The sequence below is a fragment of the Podarcis gaigeae genome, assembly GCF_964106915.1.
Source record: "Podarcis gaigeae genome assembly, chromosome: 4".
NCBI lineage: Eukaryota > Metazoa > Chordata > Lepidosauria > Squamata > Lacertidae > Podarcis > Podarcis gaigeae.
The window spans coordinates 93,549,884-93,571,643 of NC_139677.1; the positions used below are offsets into that span (position 1 = coordinate 93,549,884).

The 21,760-nt window shown below is 43.7% G+C and overlaps 1 protein-coding gene across 1 annotated transcript in view; it reads left to right on the top strand.

Moving 5' to 3' along the window:
• Positions 1 to 21,212, top strand: part of CTSC (cathepsin C) — a 33,098-nt gene extending 11,886 nt beyond the window's left edge. The window contains exons 3-7 of the mRNA XM_083736961.1: positions 3,693 to 3,856; positions 7,209 to 7,364; positions 8,911 to 9,026; positions 18,004 to 18,135; positions 19,366 to 21,212. Coding sequence (XP_083593087.1) covers positions 3,693 to 3,856; positions 7,209 to 7,364; positions 8,911 to 9,026; positions 18,004 to 18,135; positions 19,366 to 19,868 — 1,071 coding nt within the window. The 3' untranslated portion in view covers positions 19,869 to 21,212. The remainder of the gene's footprint in view (positions 1 to 3,692; positions 3,857 to 7,208; positions 7,365 to 8,910; positions 9,027 to 18,003; positions 18,136 to 19,365) is intronic.
• The last annotated feature ends 548 nt before the right edge of the window (positions 21,213 to 21,760 follow it).

A 21,760-nucleotide genomic window follows, 5' to 3' on the forward strand; every position in this document is an offset into this window, starting at 1 on the left:
AAGGAAAAAGGAAAGAGGGGGAGGGGAACAAGTCGATTCCAGGCCAAAGGCCAGGCAGAACAACTCTCTTTTACAGGCCCTGCGGAAAGAAATCAGATCCCACAGGGCCCTGGTTTCATGAGACGGAGCGTCCCACCAGGCCGGAGCCAGTGTTGAAAAGGCCCTGCTCTGGTTGAGGCTAATCTGACTTCCTTAGGGCCCAGGACCTCTAGGGTATTGCTATTTATGGACCTTAAGGTCCTCCATAGGGCATACTGGGAGAGGCGGTCCCATAGGTACGAGGGTCCTAGGCCATGAGGTTTGGATGGCCACCTGTCCTGGATACTTTGGCTGAGATTCCTGCATTGTAGGGGGTTGGACTAGATGACCCTTGAGGTCCCTCCAACTCTGCCATTCTGTGCTAAGGGCCAGATCAGTGTGGCTGGGGAGCACCAATTCTCCTACACCCCTTCTAAACACACACAAAACACCAGGTGCCCTTCCTGGATTTTTCTTTTTTTTTTAAGAAGCAGCCACTGCATGAAGTTTTCACGCTTCAGGTTATCAGGGGGGAGGGAAAGGCCGCTTAAAACCGCCAAGGCTCATCGTTTCACAACGCCTGGGACCAGCAGGCAAGGAAAAGAGCCGGCGGCAAAAGAAGAAAGAAGCTGTTGTGTTTTGTGTTATTGCTTTGGAGGTACACGAAGTTTCCGGGATGCCGTTCCAAATTCATCAAGATTGACGGCAGGCAGCTCAGCGGAGCTTCGGGGCAAAGGAACTTGGAATGTTTTTGCACCGCAGAGCCTACAGTCCCTGCCAGCATCGTGCCAAGGAGGCAAATTTCACCCTTTCTGCAAAGCATAAAAGCAACAGAGGTCTAAAGCGCGTCCCTCGTGTCGAGGAAACAAAGCTGCGGGCAAAACTAAAAATGTAGGAAGCATTTGGTGGCGGGGGGCGTATCTAAATCTGGTCAAATGCATCTTCCCTGAGCAGAAAAGCTTGGCTTGCTTCTCAGCCAGGTTGATCCAGCCCTTACCACAAAATTGTAGGGTTGGGAAGGGACCCAGAGGCACCCTGAAATGTAGGCATCACAGCTCTATAATCACCTAGTCCAGAGGGTCACTGGCCTTTTGGGGCCAGTGGACACATTTGTAAGCCAGAAACTGTTATGGGCAACACCCCTCTATTTTATTTCTTAGAACAGAATAGAATCAATACTGTTGCTTCTCCTAATCTGGACACAAGACCTCTGTTGATGCACCCTAGAATAGCCTTAGCTTTTGTTTTTTGCTGCTGTATCCCATTGTTGACTCATGTTCAGCTCGTGGTCCCTAGATATTTTTCGCATGTACTACTTCTTTCAAACTTAATTTCCATAGGAAGCTGGACTACAGGGAGGAGATGTTTCTTTAAAGACTTTTCACCCCACCTTTACTCCAAGGAGTTTCAATGCATGATTATTCCACCTCTCCATTTTATGTGGCTTAGGGCCCTCGTATTTACGGGACTGCCTCTCCTGGTATGCCCTGCAGAGGACCTTAAGGTCCATGAATAATCATAGTTTAGAGGCCCCGGGCCCTAAGGAAGTCATATTATCCTCCTCCAGGGCCAGGGCCTTCTCAGTGATGGCTCTGACCTGATGGAATGCTCTGTCCCATGAGACCAGGGCCCTGCAGGATTTAACTTCCTTCCGCAGGGCCTGTAAGACAGAGCTATTCCACCTGGCTTTCAATTTGAACGTAGCCTGATCTGTTATTCCCCTTCCTTCCCTCTTCCACCCCTTTTTATGAAGATTACCCTGGGATTACTCTGGGATCCCACAGCTAATTCTCCCCTGGCCTCCTCGCTGGCCCACATAGGACTAATTTAGCCAGCTAGCCCTGGTGATCATCTAATGTTTATTGAATGGATTTCCCCCCTAACTTGATTTTTGAATTCTGAATTTATTGTTATTCACATTTTATACTGTATTTTATGCTGTTTTTTGTTGCATCAGTTAAGTGTTTTAAATTTGTTGTTAGCCGCCCTGAGCCCAGTTTTCTGAACTGGGAAGGGTGGGATATAAATAAAAAATTATTATTATTATTATTATTATTATTATTATCCTCAGAACAACCCTGTGAGGTCGGTTAGCCTGAGAGGCAGTGAGTGGCCAAAGGAGCTTCGCAGAATTCATGGCATTTCCAGTCTGGCTGGGTGCTTTTCCCCGGTTCGGTAGCTCATCAAAGGGCCAAAGGCAGTGTTAGAAATTAGTCAGGTGTGTTTTGTAACTGGCCCAGATCAAATTGTGACCATATGGATGCCCGGTTGGTGACCGGGGAAATCTAAACGCCACTTAAAGGATCTGAAATATTTTCCTTGAAGTTTCTGGAATGAAGTAATGCGGTATTAGCAGAAATGATATAAAAGATTAGGTAAAAATCGATTCTTTAATTGTTGAAAGACGAGAATGCAAAATTATACTACATTAGGATAAACTATTAGGATAAAAACCAAGTTGGAAAGGATTTGCTGGAATATTTAATTGAACTAGAATACAAAAAAGGGAGGTGTGAGGAGGTCAGGGAAATAAGTAAATGAAAGGTAAGATATGGAATGAGGGAAATGTGTTTAATTGCTTTTATTTTTCTGTATTTTGTGTTTTTTGCTTTTTTCTTCTCTTCTCATTTTTTCTTTCTCATTTTTGTAACCTTTTTGAAACTTTAATAAATATTATTATTAAAAAAATATTTTCCTTGAAGTTTGAATTTGTTTTACTCGATGTTTTATTTGTTGTATACCACTTCGAGAGTTTTTCTTTAAAGTATAAAGTGGTGTAGAAATGGAATTACGGGAATTGCCATCATCATCCCCATTGCAGGAAAGAAAAATGAGGTGCCTGGCCATTACATTGCGGCAACCACAACCTAGGTTTACGGTGCCATTTGGCAAGGAGCCTATATATCTGTGCTTCGAACACTGGCCAAAGGTTCTCCGGTCATAAGAACGGGGCCTGAGATAAATTCAGCCAATAATGTATTCTACTGCTTAACTTTGTAGCATGGGATAAATGGGTGTGTCTTAATCCAGAGTCACACCATTGCCCCATTTGGCTCATAGGGACGCGGGTGGTGCTGTGGGTTAAACCACAGAGCCTAGGGCTTGCCGATCAGAAGGTCAGCGGTTCAAATCCCCATGATGGGGTGAGCTCCCGTTGCTCAGTCCCTGCTCCTGCCAACCTAGCAGTTCAAAAGCACGTCAAAGTGCAAGTAGATAAATAGGTACCACTCTGGCGGGAAGGTAAACGGTGTTTCCGTGCGCTGCTCTGGTTCACCAGAAGTGGCTTAGTCATGCTGGCCACATGACTCGGAAGCTGTAGGCCGGCTCCCTCGGCCAGTAAAGCGAGATGAACGCCGCAACCCCAGAGTCGTCCGCGATGGGATCTAATGGTCAGGGGTCCCTTTAGCTTTTATTGTTTATGCCAGAGGCAGCCAATATGAGGCCTTCTGGATGTTGCCGGGCTATAAATCCCACCGACGCAAGTCAGCGTATCCCATGGGAGTTGTAGTTCCTCAACATCTGAACAGCACCATGTTAGCTATTCCTGGTCAACACATCTCTCCAGGGTCTCAGATGGGGATGCCTGGAAATTGAACCTAGGATCTTTTGCCTGTTGTCTGCTACACGTGTTCTGTGCAGAATCTGACCAGCATCCCTTTCGCTTCCCTTCCCAGTATAAAAAGGACGGCTTAAACATAACCAGTTACTGCCACGAGACCTTACCTGGGTGGGTCCATGATGTGTTGGGCCGGAACTGGGCATGCTTCACCGCACAAAAGATCTCCCCTTCAGCCTCCGGTGTTCGTCTAAATCAGCTGCCTTTGAAATCCGCTGGAAGGTGAGTGGAAACAAATGCCATTTTGTTTGGTTAATCGTATGCTCTGATACAAAGACAGGAGTGCCTGGCGTGCTCTGGTCCATGAGGTCACGAAGTGTCAGACACGACTAAACAACAACAACATGCTCTGATACAGGCTCCGTCATAAAGCCAGACAGAGAGAAGTGAAGCAAGGTCCCCTGAACTGTTTCTATCCCAGCTGATCTAACAACTCTTGACTTTGCAAAATGGTGCCTGAGCCTTTTGGTGGTTACCTCCTCCCTCCCCATACATTTTCCTTTTGTGTTATGTCAAGACAAGGACTGTCTTTCTACTGGTCTTGAAAACAAATAAGTACTGAAGGCCAATTGATTCAGAAGACTGCAGGCTCATCTCCTTCAGAGACTGGTAAAGGTAAAGGTAAAGGTACCCCTGCCCATACGGGCCAGTCGTGTCTGACTCTAGGGTTGTGCGCCCATCTCACTTAAGAGGCCGGGAGCCAGCGCTGTCCGGAGACACTTCCAGGTCACGTGGCCAGCGTGACGAAGCTGCTCTGGCGAGCCAGCACCAGCGCAGCACACGGAAACGCCATTTACCTTCCCGCTATAAAGCGGTACCTATTTGTCTACTTGCACTTAGGGGTGCTTTTGAACTGCTAGGTGGGCAGGAGCTGGGACCGAAGGACGGGAGCTCACCCCGCCGCGGGGATTCGAACCGCCGACCATACGATCGGCAAGTCCTAGGCACTGAGGTTTTACCCACAGCGCCACCCGGGTCCCATTTCAGAGACTGGTAGTGTTTCTTTTTGCACTGACATGGGAGAGATAGGACCAATGTTTTGGCTCAGTGTGATGCAGCTTCATAGGTCCATAATGAGAGAGTTTGTAGGCTACATCCAACAACCGTAGAATCTGTGTATGCAAGTAACTGAGCTGTACATGTGATATGTTCAGTGAGTGTACAGTCAGTGTACACAACACTTAAGCTGTACAAATCGGCCTGTGAACAATGGCTTAGGCAACTATAGTCAGTGCAACTATAGTCATCAGAATCCATAGATCTTTTGAGGCATCCTCTGGTTCATGTGTGGTGCCTGTTTTGACCCTCTGATAATAGGGAGCTAGAATTCTGGTATTCATGCTTAAAACCCAGTCAGTATTCAGACTTAAAGGGGCAGGTGGGGCTCATCGGCTTGGGAAGGTAGCCTTGCAGGGACATCTTCGGGAGAAGAAAAGGCTAAGGCCAGGCTTGCTCAACCTCGGCCCTCCAGATGTTTTGAGACTACAATTCCCATCATCCCTGACCACTGGTCCTGCTAGCTAGGGATCATGGGACTTGTAGGCCAAAAACATCTGGGGGGCCCAGGTTGAGGAAGCCTAGAGCAGTGTTTCCCAACCTTGGGCCTCCAGCTGTTTTTGGACTACAATTCCCATCATCCCTGACCACTGGTCTTGCTAGCTAGGGATGATGGGAGTTGTAGTCCAAAAACAGCTGGGGACCCAAGGTTGGGAAACACTGGCCTAGAGTATAAACCCTACAGAAATCCAGGGTGGAGTCCCTAAGACAGCTGGATGGCGTCATGTATGCCTCCTTCTGGCAACTTCTGCAGCCAAGCTGGTGCCAAACATCTTGCTCTGCTTTCCTTTGGACCACATCATTGAGGCTGAGAGGGCAGGGTCTTGTCATCTGGGCAGCCCAAGACGTCCATCCACACTGCCCAGGCTTGTGTTTCAGAGAGATCATTTCAGTGCTGCCAGCACAGCAGTTTGGCTTCACCCCACAAGGTGCACTCCATTGTCTGACAGATGCCAGAACAACAACAGCATTCATACTTCGTATCTGAAACATTGTGGCTCTCCTAGGTACAGAATGTTACTGCAAAGTCCAGTTAAGGTGTTCCTGCATTTGTGCATTTTATTTTACTGCCACTTAGAACAGCAGTTCCCAAACCTTTTCTTCCAGAGACCTCTTGGAAATTGCTGGAGTTCTTGTAGGACCACTTAATGATTTTTCTGCCCATTTTAATGTACTCTGTTGGATGTCGGATGATTTTTAATTATACCTTGACTGCTCTGTTTACTTCCTATATGTTGCATTTTATTGCATTACAATAAAATAAAATGCAATATAACAAATAAAAGTACAATTAAAAATCAATATGAATTGTTCATGTAATAGCTGTGCCGTCCTCCATCTTCAACCACAAAGCCACAGACCCGTCAGGGATCACCTGAATGATGCTCTTTGAGCACTGTTTGGAAACACTTGGCTTCGAGAGTTGTTCGATTAAGGTTTTTTTTTATAAGTCTTTAAATAAAATGAGTGTTAACCAGTTAATTCTTGTTCCTTGTTGCTATTAAAACATAGACTGTGAGCAGTGCCAGATTTATATATAAGCTGAACAAGGGACACGGGTGGTGCTGTGGTCTAAACCACAGAGCCTAGGGCTTGCTGATCAGAAGGTCAGCGGTTTGAATCCCCACAACGGGGTGAGCTCCCGTTGCTTGGTCCCAGCTCCTGCCAACTTAGCAGTTCAAAAGCACGTCAAAGTGCAAGTAGATAAATAGATACCGCACCAGTGGAAAGGTAAACGGCGTTTCCGTGCGCTGCTCTGGTTTGCCAGGAGCCGCTTAGTCATGCTGGCCACATGACCCGGAAGCTGTACGCTGGCTCCCTTGGCCAATAAAGTGAGATGAGCGCTGCAACCCCAGAGTCGTCCGCAACTGGACCTAATGGTCAGGGGTCCCTTTACCTTTAAGCAAGCTATAGCTTAGGGCCCACTCTCTTGCCCCCCCCCCCAAAAGGGGGAAAAACCTGGATTTCCAAAATATAAGATAAAAAACAAATAAAATAAAACCTACATACAGCAATAGTGTTTTGTGTTGTGTAGGCTCCTGTGATGTAAGTAATGGGCCCCGCCAGCTAGCCTGCTCCTTAAAATATCACTGGTTTGCTCATTTCTATATATAGGGTGCCTACATTCTGCATGGACTGGTGCATGGCAACATGTGCAAATGGCTTCAGGTCCATAAATTACCATATAGCATATATTCAACACAAAAAAGCAACAATTTGTTGTTGACAAAGGACACCTGGACATATAAAGGGCCCCATTAGCTTCAGTAGCTTAGGGCCTCATCAAACCTAAATCCAGCGCTGACTGTGAGGCAGAGATTTCAACTTTGAATGCCCGTCTGTGAAGCACTATGTTTGTTGATGGCATTGTCTTAATAACAAAGGGTCTCTTGTCTTGTGGAAGAGTTTCATGAGGGGTTGTGTTGGACTGTTTTCTTAATAAACCTCTGGGACTTAAGGAGATTCTAGCCTTCGCAAGGCTCCCTCGCCTAACGCGTCGTTTGTGTCTCGACTGCAGATCTCTGCAGCAGTTCTACGTGAACAACTACGACTTCGTAGGAGCAATCAATGCCATTCAGAAATCGTGGAAAGCAGTAGCCTACAAAGAATATGAAGGCCTCACCCTAGAAGATTTGGCTCGGAGAGCGGGCGGGTTAAATCCCAGAATTCCAAGGTAAAGGGATCATGACATTCTGGCCTGGTTGTCACCAAAGGACCATAAACCTGTGGCTGGCTTGTGTTGCTTAAAAGGGTGTGCATGTCTGTGTGCGGCATGTATGGAGAGCTAGAAGGAGAGAGTTTTACAGCTTTTGTCTCCACCTCCTCCTGCTTTCACAAGCAGGGTGTAACGGCAGTAGTCCTTCCATGGGAAAGCTGTGTCACCTTTGAATGAGAATAGTTCTTCACATAGCACATAGTTTAAACTATGGGATTCTCTCCCACAAGGGGCAGGGATGGCTGCTAGCATGGGTGGCTTTCAAAAAGGTCTGGAGGGCCTCATTCCTGAGATTCCCTGCCTTTTCCTTTTCCCCCCCTTTTTTTCCTTTCTTTTTTTAAAATAATATTTATTAAGAATTTAAAGATTACAAAAAGAAAGAAAGAAAATTAAAACAAATCAATATAATACAACACAAAGAGAAAAACAAAAACACTACGTAAAACATTGAATTAGCAAAACAAAACAAAAACAATTAAAAACACTTCCAATATTTTCAATCTTAGCTTTCATTCACTTGTTTCATTGACTTCCTCACGCCTCCCTTTTTGTATTCCACTTCAATTAACTATTTCAGCAATTCAATTCCCTGCCTTTTCCTTTTACGTATAAATTCAAAAGGGGTAAATACAAAGAACAGAATCCCAGCTTAGCCTCCCCACTGCCTCCCAAGGACGGAGCAGTCTTTTTAAGTTTGCCAAAGTCCAGTCTTTGATTTTGGCGCTTGCCATTCTTCAGAGTTATCAGTAAAGTATTTTACAGAACGATGCATATTTAAACAAAATCATCTTCGTCATTTGTAGTATTCAGTGCATGTGATCTCTTTTGTTAATCTTTCTGATGCATCAATCGGACATACATTCCGTTTCCAACAAGAAATGCACACATCGTTTCCAATTCTGTGTCGCTCATAGGAGCACTGCTACTAAAAGGAAAGTAATTAGTTATTCAGGTTGCCCTTCTTTTAAAATGGTTAACAATCCCAAACTTGGGGTATATTCTACATGTTAACCCATAGTATAGCTTATTTCTGTAAATACCCACTGCCAGAAAGGCTTTACATGCTCACACTTCCACCACATGTGAAGTGTTGTACCTTTTCCATAGATGAACACTCTGCTGCTTGTAGGAAGACTGTATAACAATTTAATAATAATAATTTATTATTTATACCCCGCCCAGCTGGCTGGGCTTCCCCGGCCACTCTGGGCGGCTTCCAACAAAGTATCAAAATACCGTAATACATCAAACATTTAAAGCTTCCCTAAACAGGGCTGCCTTCAGATGTCTTCTAAAAGTCCGGTAGTTGTTGTTCTCTTTGACATCTGATGGGAGGGCGTTCCACAGGGTGGGTGCCACTACCAAGAAGGCCCTCTGCCTGGTTCCCTGTAACTGGACAATGTCCCTGTGTGGACACTGCAGCTCTTGGATGGTGTTCCAATTCTTCCTCTTGTCAAATAATAGGGATTCCAATTTGAAGTATTTGGGTTTTATTTCTTTATAGGCCAAAACCTGCCCCTCTGACTGCTGAACTAATGAAACAAATTTCCAACCTGCCTGAATCTTGGGACTGGAGGAACGTGAATGGTGTTAACTACGTCAGCCCAGTGCGAAACCAGGGTAGGATATGTTCCTTTCATACCTTTTGTTACAGAAATAATCAACAAGGCATTCTAGAAAAGTCAAATACACAACTTGGATGTACACACCCTACCACCGGTTCTTTTGAGAGAGATGGGTGCAAATCAGGGACATTGCACTGTGGGGTGCCGTCATCCATCGTGAAAACAACTAAAGAGTTGCTCATTCACATCATAAAGTGTCTTAGCCACTTGACTGCTGCATCGCCCAGAAACCTTGCCTCAGCCTTTGCCATGACCATAGATCAGATGTGGGGAACATAAGCATTTTCTGCCTCATTTCGGTTTTTGACAGCCTCCTGGTTGAGGCCGGAAGCCTGGAGTTTGCTCTTGTGGGTCCCACCCCCACCCCCCCTAACCCAGTTTCAGTCCTGGGTTATGAATTGGCCCAGTCTGACACGCCGCCAGCCTCTGGGTTTCACTCAACTTAATATTGGATGCTTGTTAACAGTGGAACTGAACCTCATTAACAGATTACTTTCCTAATTGTTTCTGACAGCAAATTATCATTCCGCTTTTAGCCAGTGATCCCTTGAATTGTCTTACGCCACTTTCAGGTCTTATTGTTGATCAAAGGCATAGTTCTAGGTGTGTGGAGGTTTTTTTTTTAGTGGTGATAATTACACCACCGGGTAGGTACGTCATAAATCCCTCCCTTCTTCCATCAGTGTCAGTCTTGAAGGTGGCTAAATGAGGCTGGCTTGGGCCTAACCGCTTCAGCTGATGTGCTCGAAGCAGGCCCAAGAACGTGACAGAAATGAAAATGATGAGGAAAAGCATTCTGTGGTTTCTGGGTGTGGATGGGAATGACACCACTTTCCTGGGCAGTGAGAAGTGGTGTTACGTGCCTCTTTGTTACAAGAAACCCAAGACTATGTGTTGGGAGACTTAGCTTTCAGCTTCTTTCTGGGAATCTTGAGCTCTGAATTCCCACTGGCTCCTTTTTGCTTTCTTTCTCACGTATTTACAGCAGGGGTGTGGCAACTCTGGTCCAGGCCTCCCTGCTTGTCCCTCCCAGTGCATTTTGGCCAAACCATGTGCAGTGGGTCAGTGTGCCTGGCTGTCAACCAGTAGGTTGGGGGTTCGAGTCTACCCAGGGGAGGCTGTGGGCAGAGTTCAGGGGGTGGGCTGGGCCAAGAGGACTTTCTGGAGCACCGAATACCTGCCGATCAATGAGACGTGGAAGCGCATTGGTGTCCCAACGATCATCTGGCTGTCGGTGCATCAGAAGATGGGTCTTGGGGTTGCATCGCTTGTCATCTTTGTGATGTCAGGTGATTGACAGAATGGCAATCCCACCTGTCAAATTTGTTGTTGTTTTTTATAGTAATATTTATTAGCATTTTCATTTTCAAAAAAACACCATACAGTTTTTACATTTATCATCACCTGTATTTTGACTCTCTCGAGTCGTCGAGTTCCCTCCATCCCTCCAAACTGGCTTTCTAACTTCCAGTCATAACTTCATCTGCATTTCTCATTCCCCCTTTCTACCTTTCTTTTTACTTTCATATTCCCTTTTTTAAAAAAAAAAAAAAAAAAATTATTGCTTTTTAACATACATATCATACATATCACAAACATACTTACACAGCCAAGAAAAAAGGAAAAAAGGAAAAAAGAAAAGAAAAACGAAACATGTAATACATAAAAACATAGACAACTCAACTTACATTGACAAACACTCATCGACTTCCCTTTATCTCGATTTTGGAATAAAGTTATCATATTTTTTATCCGCAGTGTCTCATTTTTCAAGCAATTTTTACGTAGTAAGCGTTATCTCATACCTACTGTGAATTTTTCAAATATATATTTGTTTTTTATCAACATTTTTATTTTCCTTTTATTTCTGTTTCCATATATAACTTAAATTTATCCCATTCATTATTAAATTTTGTACTTTTTTGATTAGTCAAATAGTTTAGATTGCCACTCTATTATCGTTGGGATTTTAGACGTTTTCCAATACTGTGCTATGAGGGTTCTGGCAGCCACTGTTGCGTATTGAAAAAATGTTTTATCTTCCTTTTTGATTTCTTCGCCAATTATCCCCAGGAGGAAAGCTTCAGGTTTTTTGCTAAAGGTGTATTTGAGGACTTTTTTTAATTCATTATAGATAGATTCTCACATGACCACCACATATGTATAAAGTCGCCCTCCTTACTCTTGCATTTCCAACACATTTTGTCACCTGTTTTATAAATTTTATCCAATTTTACCGGCGTCATGTACCATCTGTACATCATCTTATACATGTTCTCCTTGAGTGCTGTACATGCCGTGAAGTTCATACCTTTACACCATAAAGCCTTCCATTTGTCAAACTCTATATTATAACCCAAGTCCACTGCCCACTTCACCATCACCTCCTTCACTTCCTCATCTTTGGTGTCCCACTCAAGTAACTGGTTATACATTTTTGATAGTAATTTTGTTCTTCCTTCTATTATTTCAATCTGAAATCTAGATTTCTTCTCATTTATCCCAGTCTTTTTATCTTCCGTCCACATGGCGTTAATTTGGTGATATTGAATCCAGCCAGTCAACTTATCTTTTATTTCTTCATATGGTCTGATTCTCCACCCGGATTCATTTCTAACTAATAGATCTTCATATGTCCATCTTTCCCCTTCAGTGTTTATTTTCTTTTTTGTCAGGATATCGATTGGTGATATAATAATTTTTTATTCCTTTCCCACACTTCTAACAGTGGCCCTCTAATAATATGGTTAGAAAAATCTTTATGTTTCTTTCCTTTATCCCGCCACAGATAGTCATGCCATCCAAATCTTAAGTTAAAACCCTCTAGATCTAACAAATCTTTATTTTTAATGACAATCCATTCTTTTACCCAACAAAGGCATGCTGCTTCATAATATAACTGTAAATTTGGGACCGCAAATCTGAATTTAATCCTTGGTCTTTTTCCTTGCCAAATAAATTTAGAAAGTAGTCTCTGCCAATCTTTCAATAGTGAAATTCCCCTAATTATTGGTAAATTTTGGAATAAAAAGAGTAATTTTGGTAATAGATTCATTTTGATCGCAGCCATTCTCCCCAACCAAGAGAGGTGTATTCTGTTCCAAGTATCCAAGTCCTTTGTTATTTCTTTCCATGTGTTCTTGTAGTTATTTTCAATCAGATTTATGTTCTTCATGGTTAACCAGATTCCGAGATATTTTACTTTTTTGGCAATTTTAATCCCTGTTTGAGTTTCGAGATCATTTTTTGTCTTTTCTTCCAGATTTTTGGTCATTATTTTGGTTTTTGCTCTGTTCAATTTAAAACCGGATAGTTTTCCAAATTCCTCTAGTAGTTCCAATACTTTACCAACACTCTTTTTTGGGTCTTCCAGCGACAACATAAGATCATCAGCATATGATTTCAATTTGTATTCTTTCACTCCTATTTTTATACCCCGAATATCTTGAGTTTTCCTTATCTTATTTGTAATTATCTCTAGCACCATAATGAACAGTAACGGGGACAGAGGGCACCCCTGTCGGGTACCTTTCGCTATCTTAAACGGATCTGTCAAATTGTTATTTATGATTAGTCTAGCACTTTGTTGTGTATAAATCGCTTTAATTCCTTCCAGGAATGTGCCCTCTATCCCCGACCTTTCCAAACATTTTATCATGAAAACGCAAGAAACATTATCAAATGCCTTTTCGGCGTCTACGAACATTAAAACTGCTGGAATTTCATTATGACATTCTAGATATTCAATGATGTCTATTGTATGTCTTATGTTGTCTTTAATTTGTCTATTGGGTAGAAAACCGGCCTGGTCAGTATGGATGCGATTACTCAGACACTTTTTAAGTCGGTGTGCCATTATATCGGCAAAGATCTTATAATCATTATTCAATAATGAGATCGGTCTGTAGTTCTTGATGTTAAGTTTGTCTGAATCTGGTTTCGGAATCAACGTGATGTGTGCTTCTTTCCAAGATATTGGTGTTTTTCCTCCTCTTAATATCTCATTCATTACATCACATAATACCGGTGTTATATATTCTTCTAGGGTCTTGTAATACTTAGCAGATAACCCGTCTGGGCCTGGGGCTTTCCCCAGTTTCATCCTCTTAATTGCCTCTCTAATTTCCTCTACTTTTATAGGTTTATTTAAATCGTTTCTTTCCTCTTCCGATATGTTATTTGGGCTGTTTTCTTCTAAATATTTTTCTATACTTGTTAAGTCTTCTTCCTCTATTTTATATAACTTTTCATAGAATTTAAGGAAGTTCTTTTTTATTTCGTTGGGGTCCTCTAGCACTTGTTCTTCCACTTTTATTTTGTTGATAAGACTGAGTTTTCTCCTTTTTCTCAATTGCCACGCCAGGAACTTTCCAGTTTTGTTTGCAGATTCAAAAAACTTTTGTTTCATTAACTTGATTCCCCATTCCACTTCTTGATTTATTAATATTGAGTATTGTGTTTGGAGCATCTTATATTCTTGTTTATAACCATTGTTGTTCGAATTTTTTATCATGTTTTTCTCACATATTCTCATTTTATTAATTACTTCTTCTTTTTTCTGTTCTTTGGCCTTTTTTCTTTGAATATTTTGCTGTATCAGGAGGCCTCTTAACACTGCCTTGCTAGCGTCCCACACTACATCTATGTCTGTCCCCTTATTCATGTTTAGGTCAAAATATTCTTTTATAGTAGTTTTTGCTTTTTCAATCACTTCTTCTGTTTCAAATAAGTAGTCATTCATTCTCCATCTGTATAGCCCCTGGGTGTTCCACTTTAGTTGTAGTGTTATTGGGTTATGGTCCGACAGAGTTCTGGGTTGGATCTCACAATTCACCACTCTTGTTGTTAATTCTCTTGAGATCCAAATCTGATCCAACCTACTCCAGCTCTGGTGTGGTTCAGAGAAGTGCGTGAATTGTTTTGTCGTAGGGTTTTTGTATCTCCATATATCTATTAGATCTAAATTTTCCTCAAGGTCATTGAAGGATTTTGGTAATTTCCCTTGGTTTAACTTCTTTTTTCTTACACTTCTATCTAGTTCTGGTGTCGGTACTCCATTTAAATCTCCAAGTAAGACCAATTTGTTATTATCTAAGTCTAATAAGAATTGCTCCAATTTTTTAAAAAACTCCAGTCTATTTGAGTTTGGGGCATAAACTGTTACCACATTTATTTTTTCATATTTCATATTCCTTATAATTGTAAATAAGCTTTTACTTTTAACCAGCAAACCTTTCTCAGTCCTGTTAGTGTTGTTAAATGTTTACAAATACGTAATAAATTTACTCCAGTCTTTTTTCAAACTGTTGGTCTCACTGGTCTTGGATTCTCCCTGACAGTTTTGCCAGGTCTACGTATTCAATCATCTTATTTTGCCATTCTTTTCTACTGTCGGAATTTCTTGCCCACCTGTCATATTTGACCTGTGAGGCAATAGGGGAGATAAGGATCTGGCCAGATCTACTTTCCGTCCTCTCCCTGTGATTTGCAGTATTCTGCTTCTCAGGCAATTATAATAATAATAGTATAATAAATTTTTATTTAGAAAACCGGGCTCAGGGTGGCTAACAACAAATTTAAAACACTTAATTGATGCTACAAAAAAACAGCATAAAATACGGTATAAAACTTGAATAACAATAAAATCAAAAATCAATTTAGGGGGGAAATCCATCCAATAAACGTTAGATGATCACCAGGGCTAGCTGACTAAATTAGTCCTATTTGGGCCAGCAAGGAGACCAGGGGAGAATTAGCTGTGGGATCCCAAAGCGGGTAATCTTCAGAAAAAGGGGCAGAAGAGGGAAGGAAGGGGAATAAAAGTTCAGGCTAAGTTCAAATTGAAAGTCAGGCAGAATAGCTCTGTCTTACAGGCCCTGCGGAAGGAAGTTAAATCCTGCAGGGCCCTGGTCTCATGGGACAGAGCATTCCATCAGGTCGGAGCCATCACTGAGAAGTCCCTGGCCCTGGAGGAGGATAATATGACTCCCTTAGGGCCCGGGGCCTCTAAACTATGATTATTCATGGACCTTAAGGTCCTCTGCGGGGCATACCAGGAGAGGCGATCCCGTAAATACGAGGGCCCTTCATTTTGGAAAGAGAAAGAGAGACCCTGCTCTCGGGCGTACAAACTAAAAGGACAAGACCTTCAAGGGAGTAGAGGCAAAATCGAGAGAGAAAGATGGTGCCTTCTTCTGGATTCCCAGGGCAACAGATAGTCATGGCTCAGCCTTTTTCCAAGCCAGGAGGGGGAAGCAGTGTCTTTGCAGCTCCTCTGGTCAATGGATGGGGCTGTGTGGTCTTCCCTCATTGCTTCAAAGTTCTTCCTGGGAGTCAGAGGGTTGCAGCCTCACAGAGGCCAGAGCATGCTTCTTTTGCAATCTCTTCTATGAGTAGAACTTGCAGCTGGAGCCAGGCAATACCTGGGAACAGTTTGCTGTGTTGCAACAGAGACCTTGTTTTTGGAAACTGCTTCCCCTAAATGGATATTCAGGCCTGGAGGATCTGCTGACCGTGAAACTGGTTAGAAAGAGAATAGACTTCCTGAACCATCAGTTTCGAAAAGAGTCCTTTCTGCCTTTTAACGAGTCTTTAATGGCTTTTAGTGATTTTTTATTTGGCTGCAGAGCGAGTGGCCTCTAATGCAATTTAAACCAGGTTGCGATTTAATTTGTGGGGAACAGCGAAAACCGGTGCTTTTAGAAAATTAACTTGAGGTTGCCGCTGCTAACTCTTGCCATTGTTGTTGTTGTTTATATTCCTAACCGTCAATATTGCCTAGTTAGTAAATGAATGTGTCACCATCCTGAATAACTAATTTATCTTGCTGCTAATGAGGAAAAATACACCATTGAAGGTTTGTGTATTTCTGCAAGATGGGTTCTTGCAACTTGACCTGCATTCACACGGCAGTTCATTTTCGGTTAATTTCTGCATTATATTTTACAATGTAAAAGCCATTGTAAAACTAATGGAATATTGTGTGTGTTTAGCGCTCACTTCCGTGTTATTTGATTAATATATCTATCTATCTGTTTGCAGCCCTTTTAACCCAGGAAGCTTGAGGGTATAACAGCATACAGTTCTTTCCTGCTATTTTCATGTGGGAATCTTGCTGGAACACAAGTGCATGTATGTGGGAAGGACGAGGGAGTAACAACGTTATCCAGTAGGGTTCAATTTTGTGCCACACCACACCCACTGGTGTGCATGAAATTTAGTGTGACATGCTTGTATATTGGGCAGAAAGCCATAGTTCTGTAATGCAGCTGGTAAAGGTAAAGGGACCCCTGACCGTTAGGTCCAGTCATAGCCGACTCTGGGGTTGCGGCACTCATCTCGCTTTATTGGCCAAGGGAGACTGCGTACAGCTTCCGGGTCATGTGGCCAGCATGACTAAGCCACTCTGGCGAACCAGAGCAGCGCACGGAAACGGTGTTTACCTTGCCACCGGAGCGGTACCTATTTATCTACTTGTACTTTGACGTGCTTTCGAACTACTAGGTTGTCAGGAGCAGGGACCGAGCAACGGGAGCTCACCCCGTCGTGGGGATTCGAACCGCCGACCTTCTGATTGGCAAGCCCTAGGCTCTGTGGTTTAACCCACAGCGCCACTCGCGTCCCTAATGCAGCAGGTACTGAAGCGTAAAAGGAACAAAAGCCACTAGCAATTATGATCAGGAAAACTAGCGTAATGGGATGGGAGGGAAATAAAGCGTAGAATCATCAGAACTTCCCACCCAACCCTTTGCTCAGGGCAGGATCTGCAATGCAGGACGACACAACAGCATTGCTTGTGTTGCAAAAACAGATAAACTTTAAGCAAAAACAGGCAACACGTGACTAATAATGTTCTAACAATATATAGATACAAATAATAAAATAAATCAATATTGTATGAACAAAATTGGAGAAGGTAGTCAATCAATATTACTGAGGCCAAACAGCCCTTTCAATAGTCCCAATCCTGTAATCATGCGATAATAGAAGCTCAAAGCGCAGCAATTCTTAACAGAGAATATGTAATGGAATCACCGAAAATAAAAGTCTATCACTGATGCATGAATAAAATTAGACAATATAGTCCATCAGTATTGAAAGAGGCAAACAAGCCTTTCAGCAGTCACAATCCTGTACCCATGTGATGATGGATGATCCAGAAACGTGGTACAGTTTCGATAGTAGTTCTTCATCAGCGTATGAGTGATCCTAACAAGTACCTCAATTAGCATAAGATCAGCACTCACTAAGAAGTGTAGAAAGCTGATCCTTTTATAAATAAATACAAAAAGGGGGGAAATACAAAAACAAAACCCCAACTTAGCCTCCCCCCTGCCAGCCAAGGACACATCAGTCTTTTTAAGTTTGTCAAAGTCCAGTCTTTGATTTTGGCGCTTCCACCCAACCCTTTGCTCAGTGCAGGATCTGCAATGCAGAATGTCACAACAGCATCCCTGACAGATGTTGTCCAGCCCCTGCAGAAATGGTCCCGCAAAGGAGAAACCAGGCCAATGCCACTCACTAGTCTTTCTTCACCCCCTCCTTTCATATTTTTCCCAGGCTGGGACATGTCCACAAACTCTGTGAATGCCTTTTGGCCTCTCTGGCGGGTCCATAAAGCTAACATTTACATTCATTGTTCTGCCTTGTGGCTTCCCTGGATGGAGGATAGAGAGTTGGGTTTTTTTGTAGAAACTGGCCTGCTGTGCACATGTTTTTGGCTCCACCCCCTTTTTGCCTCTTGCCCAGCCCCCTGGCTGCAGAAGTTTCCCACACCCTGATTGACATCCATTGGTCCATTTAGGCTAGGATAGAGATGAGATAGAGATGGGAGCCCCTTCACCTCTGGGATGTGTGAGAAATTAAATGATGGTGTTCCGTCCATTGTCAGCTGAACTGAGTGATATAATTGTGGAGTCCTGGGAATATTAGGATGAAAGACTGGCTCTAACTGGCTCTCTCGTTCTCCCCAGCATCCTGCGGCAGTTGCTACGCCTTTGCTTCCATGGGCATGCTTGAATCCAGGATTCGTATCCTCACCAACAATTCGCAGACTCCAATGCTCAGTCCCCAGCAGGTTGTTTCCTGTAGCCAGTACTCTCAAGGTAAACGACATGGCAGCACTGTGTTCATTCACTGTAACCTGGACCCAAGGGCCTACCTATATTGGCTTTCCCCATTTGTGCTGAAGAACATCTTCCTCACCAGCTAACCCAGCAACAGAGGCTCTGTGGGGCTTCTCCCCTCTGTGGCTCAGGGCAAGGGTTGTAGCTCAGCGGTAGAGCAACTCTTTCGCATGCAGAAGGTCCCAAGTTTCATCCCTGGCATCTCCAGGTAGGACTAGGAATGTTGCCTGCCCTAAAACCCTAGAGAGCTGCTGCCAAAAGCCAGCATAGGCATAGAAATGAATTTCATCCGTTTCAGCCATAGGGGGTAGTGAGTTTTTGGCAGAAGCTGAACTGCAACAGAATGGAGATAGCACTGATTGCGACGAACCCACAGTGGGATGGAAACCGCTGTCTCCCTATATCCCTTAGGACATTTGTGTGCATTTGCAGGATAAGAGATATGCACACTGTTGGCTTCTAGAAATAAACTGGGGAATGCCCAAATATTGCATGGCAGCTTTGAGTTATTTGGGCAAGACAGAAAGATCTCTGCTCCAAGGAGCTTGCAGTGGGGTGGGGGGGCAGCAGAATGAGCCATGAGAACAGAGCATAGAAATTGGGGCAAACACTAGGGCTGGACGATATATCGTCTAAAACCGGTTTGACGTCTGTAACATAATATTGGTTTCATAATTTTTGACCTGACAAAATACTGCAAATTGTGATATGTGTGTGTGTTCTATGCAGAAATCACAATGTGGGGGAAATTGTGAAGCCAACCAATGTCTCTACATAGTTCAATCCTTGTTTCAGACATTGTGGCATATAGTCGTACCTCGGCTCCCAAACACCTTGGGAGTTCAACGGTCCGGCTCCCAAACGATTGAAAAACAGAAGTGAGTGTTCCAGTTTTCCAACATTCTTTTGGAAGCTGAACATCCATCAGAGCTTCCGCAGCTTCCGATTGGCTGCAGGAGCTTCCTGCAGCTAATCAGAAGCCATTCTTTGGTTTTGGAAGTCGAGTGGACTTCCGGAACGGATTTTGTTTAACTTCCAAGGTAAGACTGTATCATGGTGTTTAGCTCATGATATATGTTGAAAACCAGCGATCGCCCAACCCTAGCGAAAACATATTCTCAAAGCTTGGTTGGCAGTGAAGGAGAACCCCCACCCCTGGACTTAAAATTGTGTGATTAACCATCTGGGTTATTTCCTTGTTTCTTTCAGGCTGTGATGGAGGATTTCCTTACCTCATTGCTGGCAAATACGCTCAGGATTTTGGTGTGGTTGAGGAGGACTGTTTCCCTTACACAGCCAGAGATTCGCCCTGCACTTTTAAGAGCAAGTGCTACCACTACTATGCCACCAACTACCACTATGTTGGCGGCTTTTACGGAGGGTGCAATGCAGCGCTGATGGAACTTGAACTTCTTGCACACGGGCCTATGGCTGTTGCCTTTGAAGTGTATAGTGACTTCCTGCATTACGAAGGGGGGATCTACCACCACACGGGCCTGATGGATCCTTTCAACCCTTTTGAGCTGACCAACCACGCGGTCTTGCTCGTCGGCTATGGCAGTGACTCAGCCACCGGCGAGAAGTTCTGGATAGTGAAGAACAGCTGGGGAGACAGCTGGGGCGAGGGGGGTTATTTCAGGATCCGTAGAGGCACTGACGAATGTGCGATAGAGAGCATCGCCGTGGCCGCCACGCCTATCCCCAAAATGTAGCCATGGTACTTTTCGGCCGATACCTTCCCAGGATGCAATGGTGTCCGTCCTAAAAAAAAACAAAACAAATCATGGTGCGCTTCACGGCAGTTTGCTTTGGCAGCTTAAGAAAATGAGCTTTAATGAAAAACATTCAGGCGTGGGGAATTGAAATTGAGCTTGCATCCCTCAAAGGATGCTAAATGAGGGCCACTGATGCATCGTGGATGGAGCAAGCTGGTGCCTTACAGATGTTTTGGACTACAATTCCCATCATCCCTGGTCATGGACCATGCCGGCTGGGAGTTGTAGTGCAAAATATCTGGAGGCACCAGCTTGGGCAAGACTAGACCCAAGACCAGGTGGGATTCAAGTAGCTGATCAGTCGCGAAGTTTGCTTGGTGGCCTTTGTGAACCACTGACTCAATTTGGCATTTATCACTAAAGCTTAGCAGCCGTTTTGTGTGCTTGGCTGGATAGCAAGGATTGGGAGCCATGGTTTGGAGCAGGCTTGCAAACCCATGGTTTGGCATGGTGTCGGCGCTGGGGATGTGGGAGAACTGCTATTACCTTTGGAAACCACTATATCATGAAGAAGAAGTGCTGAGCACATGGGAAATAGAAAGCAGACATGCAGAATGATGACTTAGTGGTACATTTGGAAGATTAAACCACGGTTTGAACAGAGCCTAACTTTTAGCCCTGAGACTGGGGCAACCTGTGGCCCTCCAGATATTGTTAGACTTCCATCAGCCCCAGCCAGTACTGTTAATGGTCAGAGATTATAGGAGTTTACCATCAGGAGAGCCACAGATTCCCATCTCTCTTTTAGCCTTACTTTAACCGAGTTGTTTTGGGTAAAATGGGATGATTCCCTGTATCTCGCCATCGAGGAAAGATAGGATACAAAGAAAAGCAAGTCTGAGGTTTACAATCTCCAATAAGTACAATATGCAATAGCTGAAGACGTTTGACACATTATTTCCCATCATTTTCTCCTCTAAATTGGACAATCTTTCTGTACTTGCCCTCTGCCGGAAATACTTTTTCACCTCTGTAATTTTATTTTGTGTTTTAAATTACTGTGCCTTACGGGGGAAATGAAGAAATGTGTAAGTAGAAGATGATGCGATTTGTACGACATTTACAATATGATTGCACTGTGATTTTTATTCTTTTTTGAAAAAGGGAATCTCTCCAACTATTCTTTGTATAGCAAAGAAGACAAACCTGGTGCGTGACCTCTCCTGAATGTCGGTGTTCGCTTGACATTCATTTTTAATGATGCCCTTTTATTCTGCATGTGGCTTGCTTCGTTTTATGGTTCTCAGTTTTGTACGTGATTCTGAAATAAAGGGAAACCCTGAAGTCCACTGCAGTCCCATGTATATGAGAACAGCCTTGCTAGATCAGACTAGAGTTACATCTAGTTTAGCTTTCTGGTGCTGGAGAGGAGCCTCGGGGGGAAATTTGCAAACAAAGAGTGAAGAAGAAGAAGAGATAGAGCTGGTAGACAGCTGCCCTGGACACAGAATTGGCCTGCATCTCCATGGACAGCTGTGAGTCCAAAATGACTCCCAGGCTATGCACCTGGTCCTTCAGGGGCACAGTTGCCCCATTCAGGACCAGGGTGTCCCCCACACCCACCCACCCCCTGTTCCCACAAAACAGTACTTCTGTCTTGTCAGGAATCAACCTCAATGTTAGCCGCCTCCATCCTCCAACTGCCTCCAGGCACTCGCACAAGACCTTCACCGCCTTCACTGGTTTTGATTTAAAAAAGAGGTAGAGCTGGGTATCATCCGCATACTGATGAACACCCAGCCCAAACCCTCTGATTATCACTCCCAGTGGCTGCATGTAGTTGTTGAAAAGCATGGGGGAGAGAACAGAACCCTGAAGTGAGAGCCCAG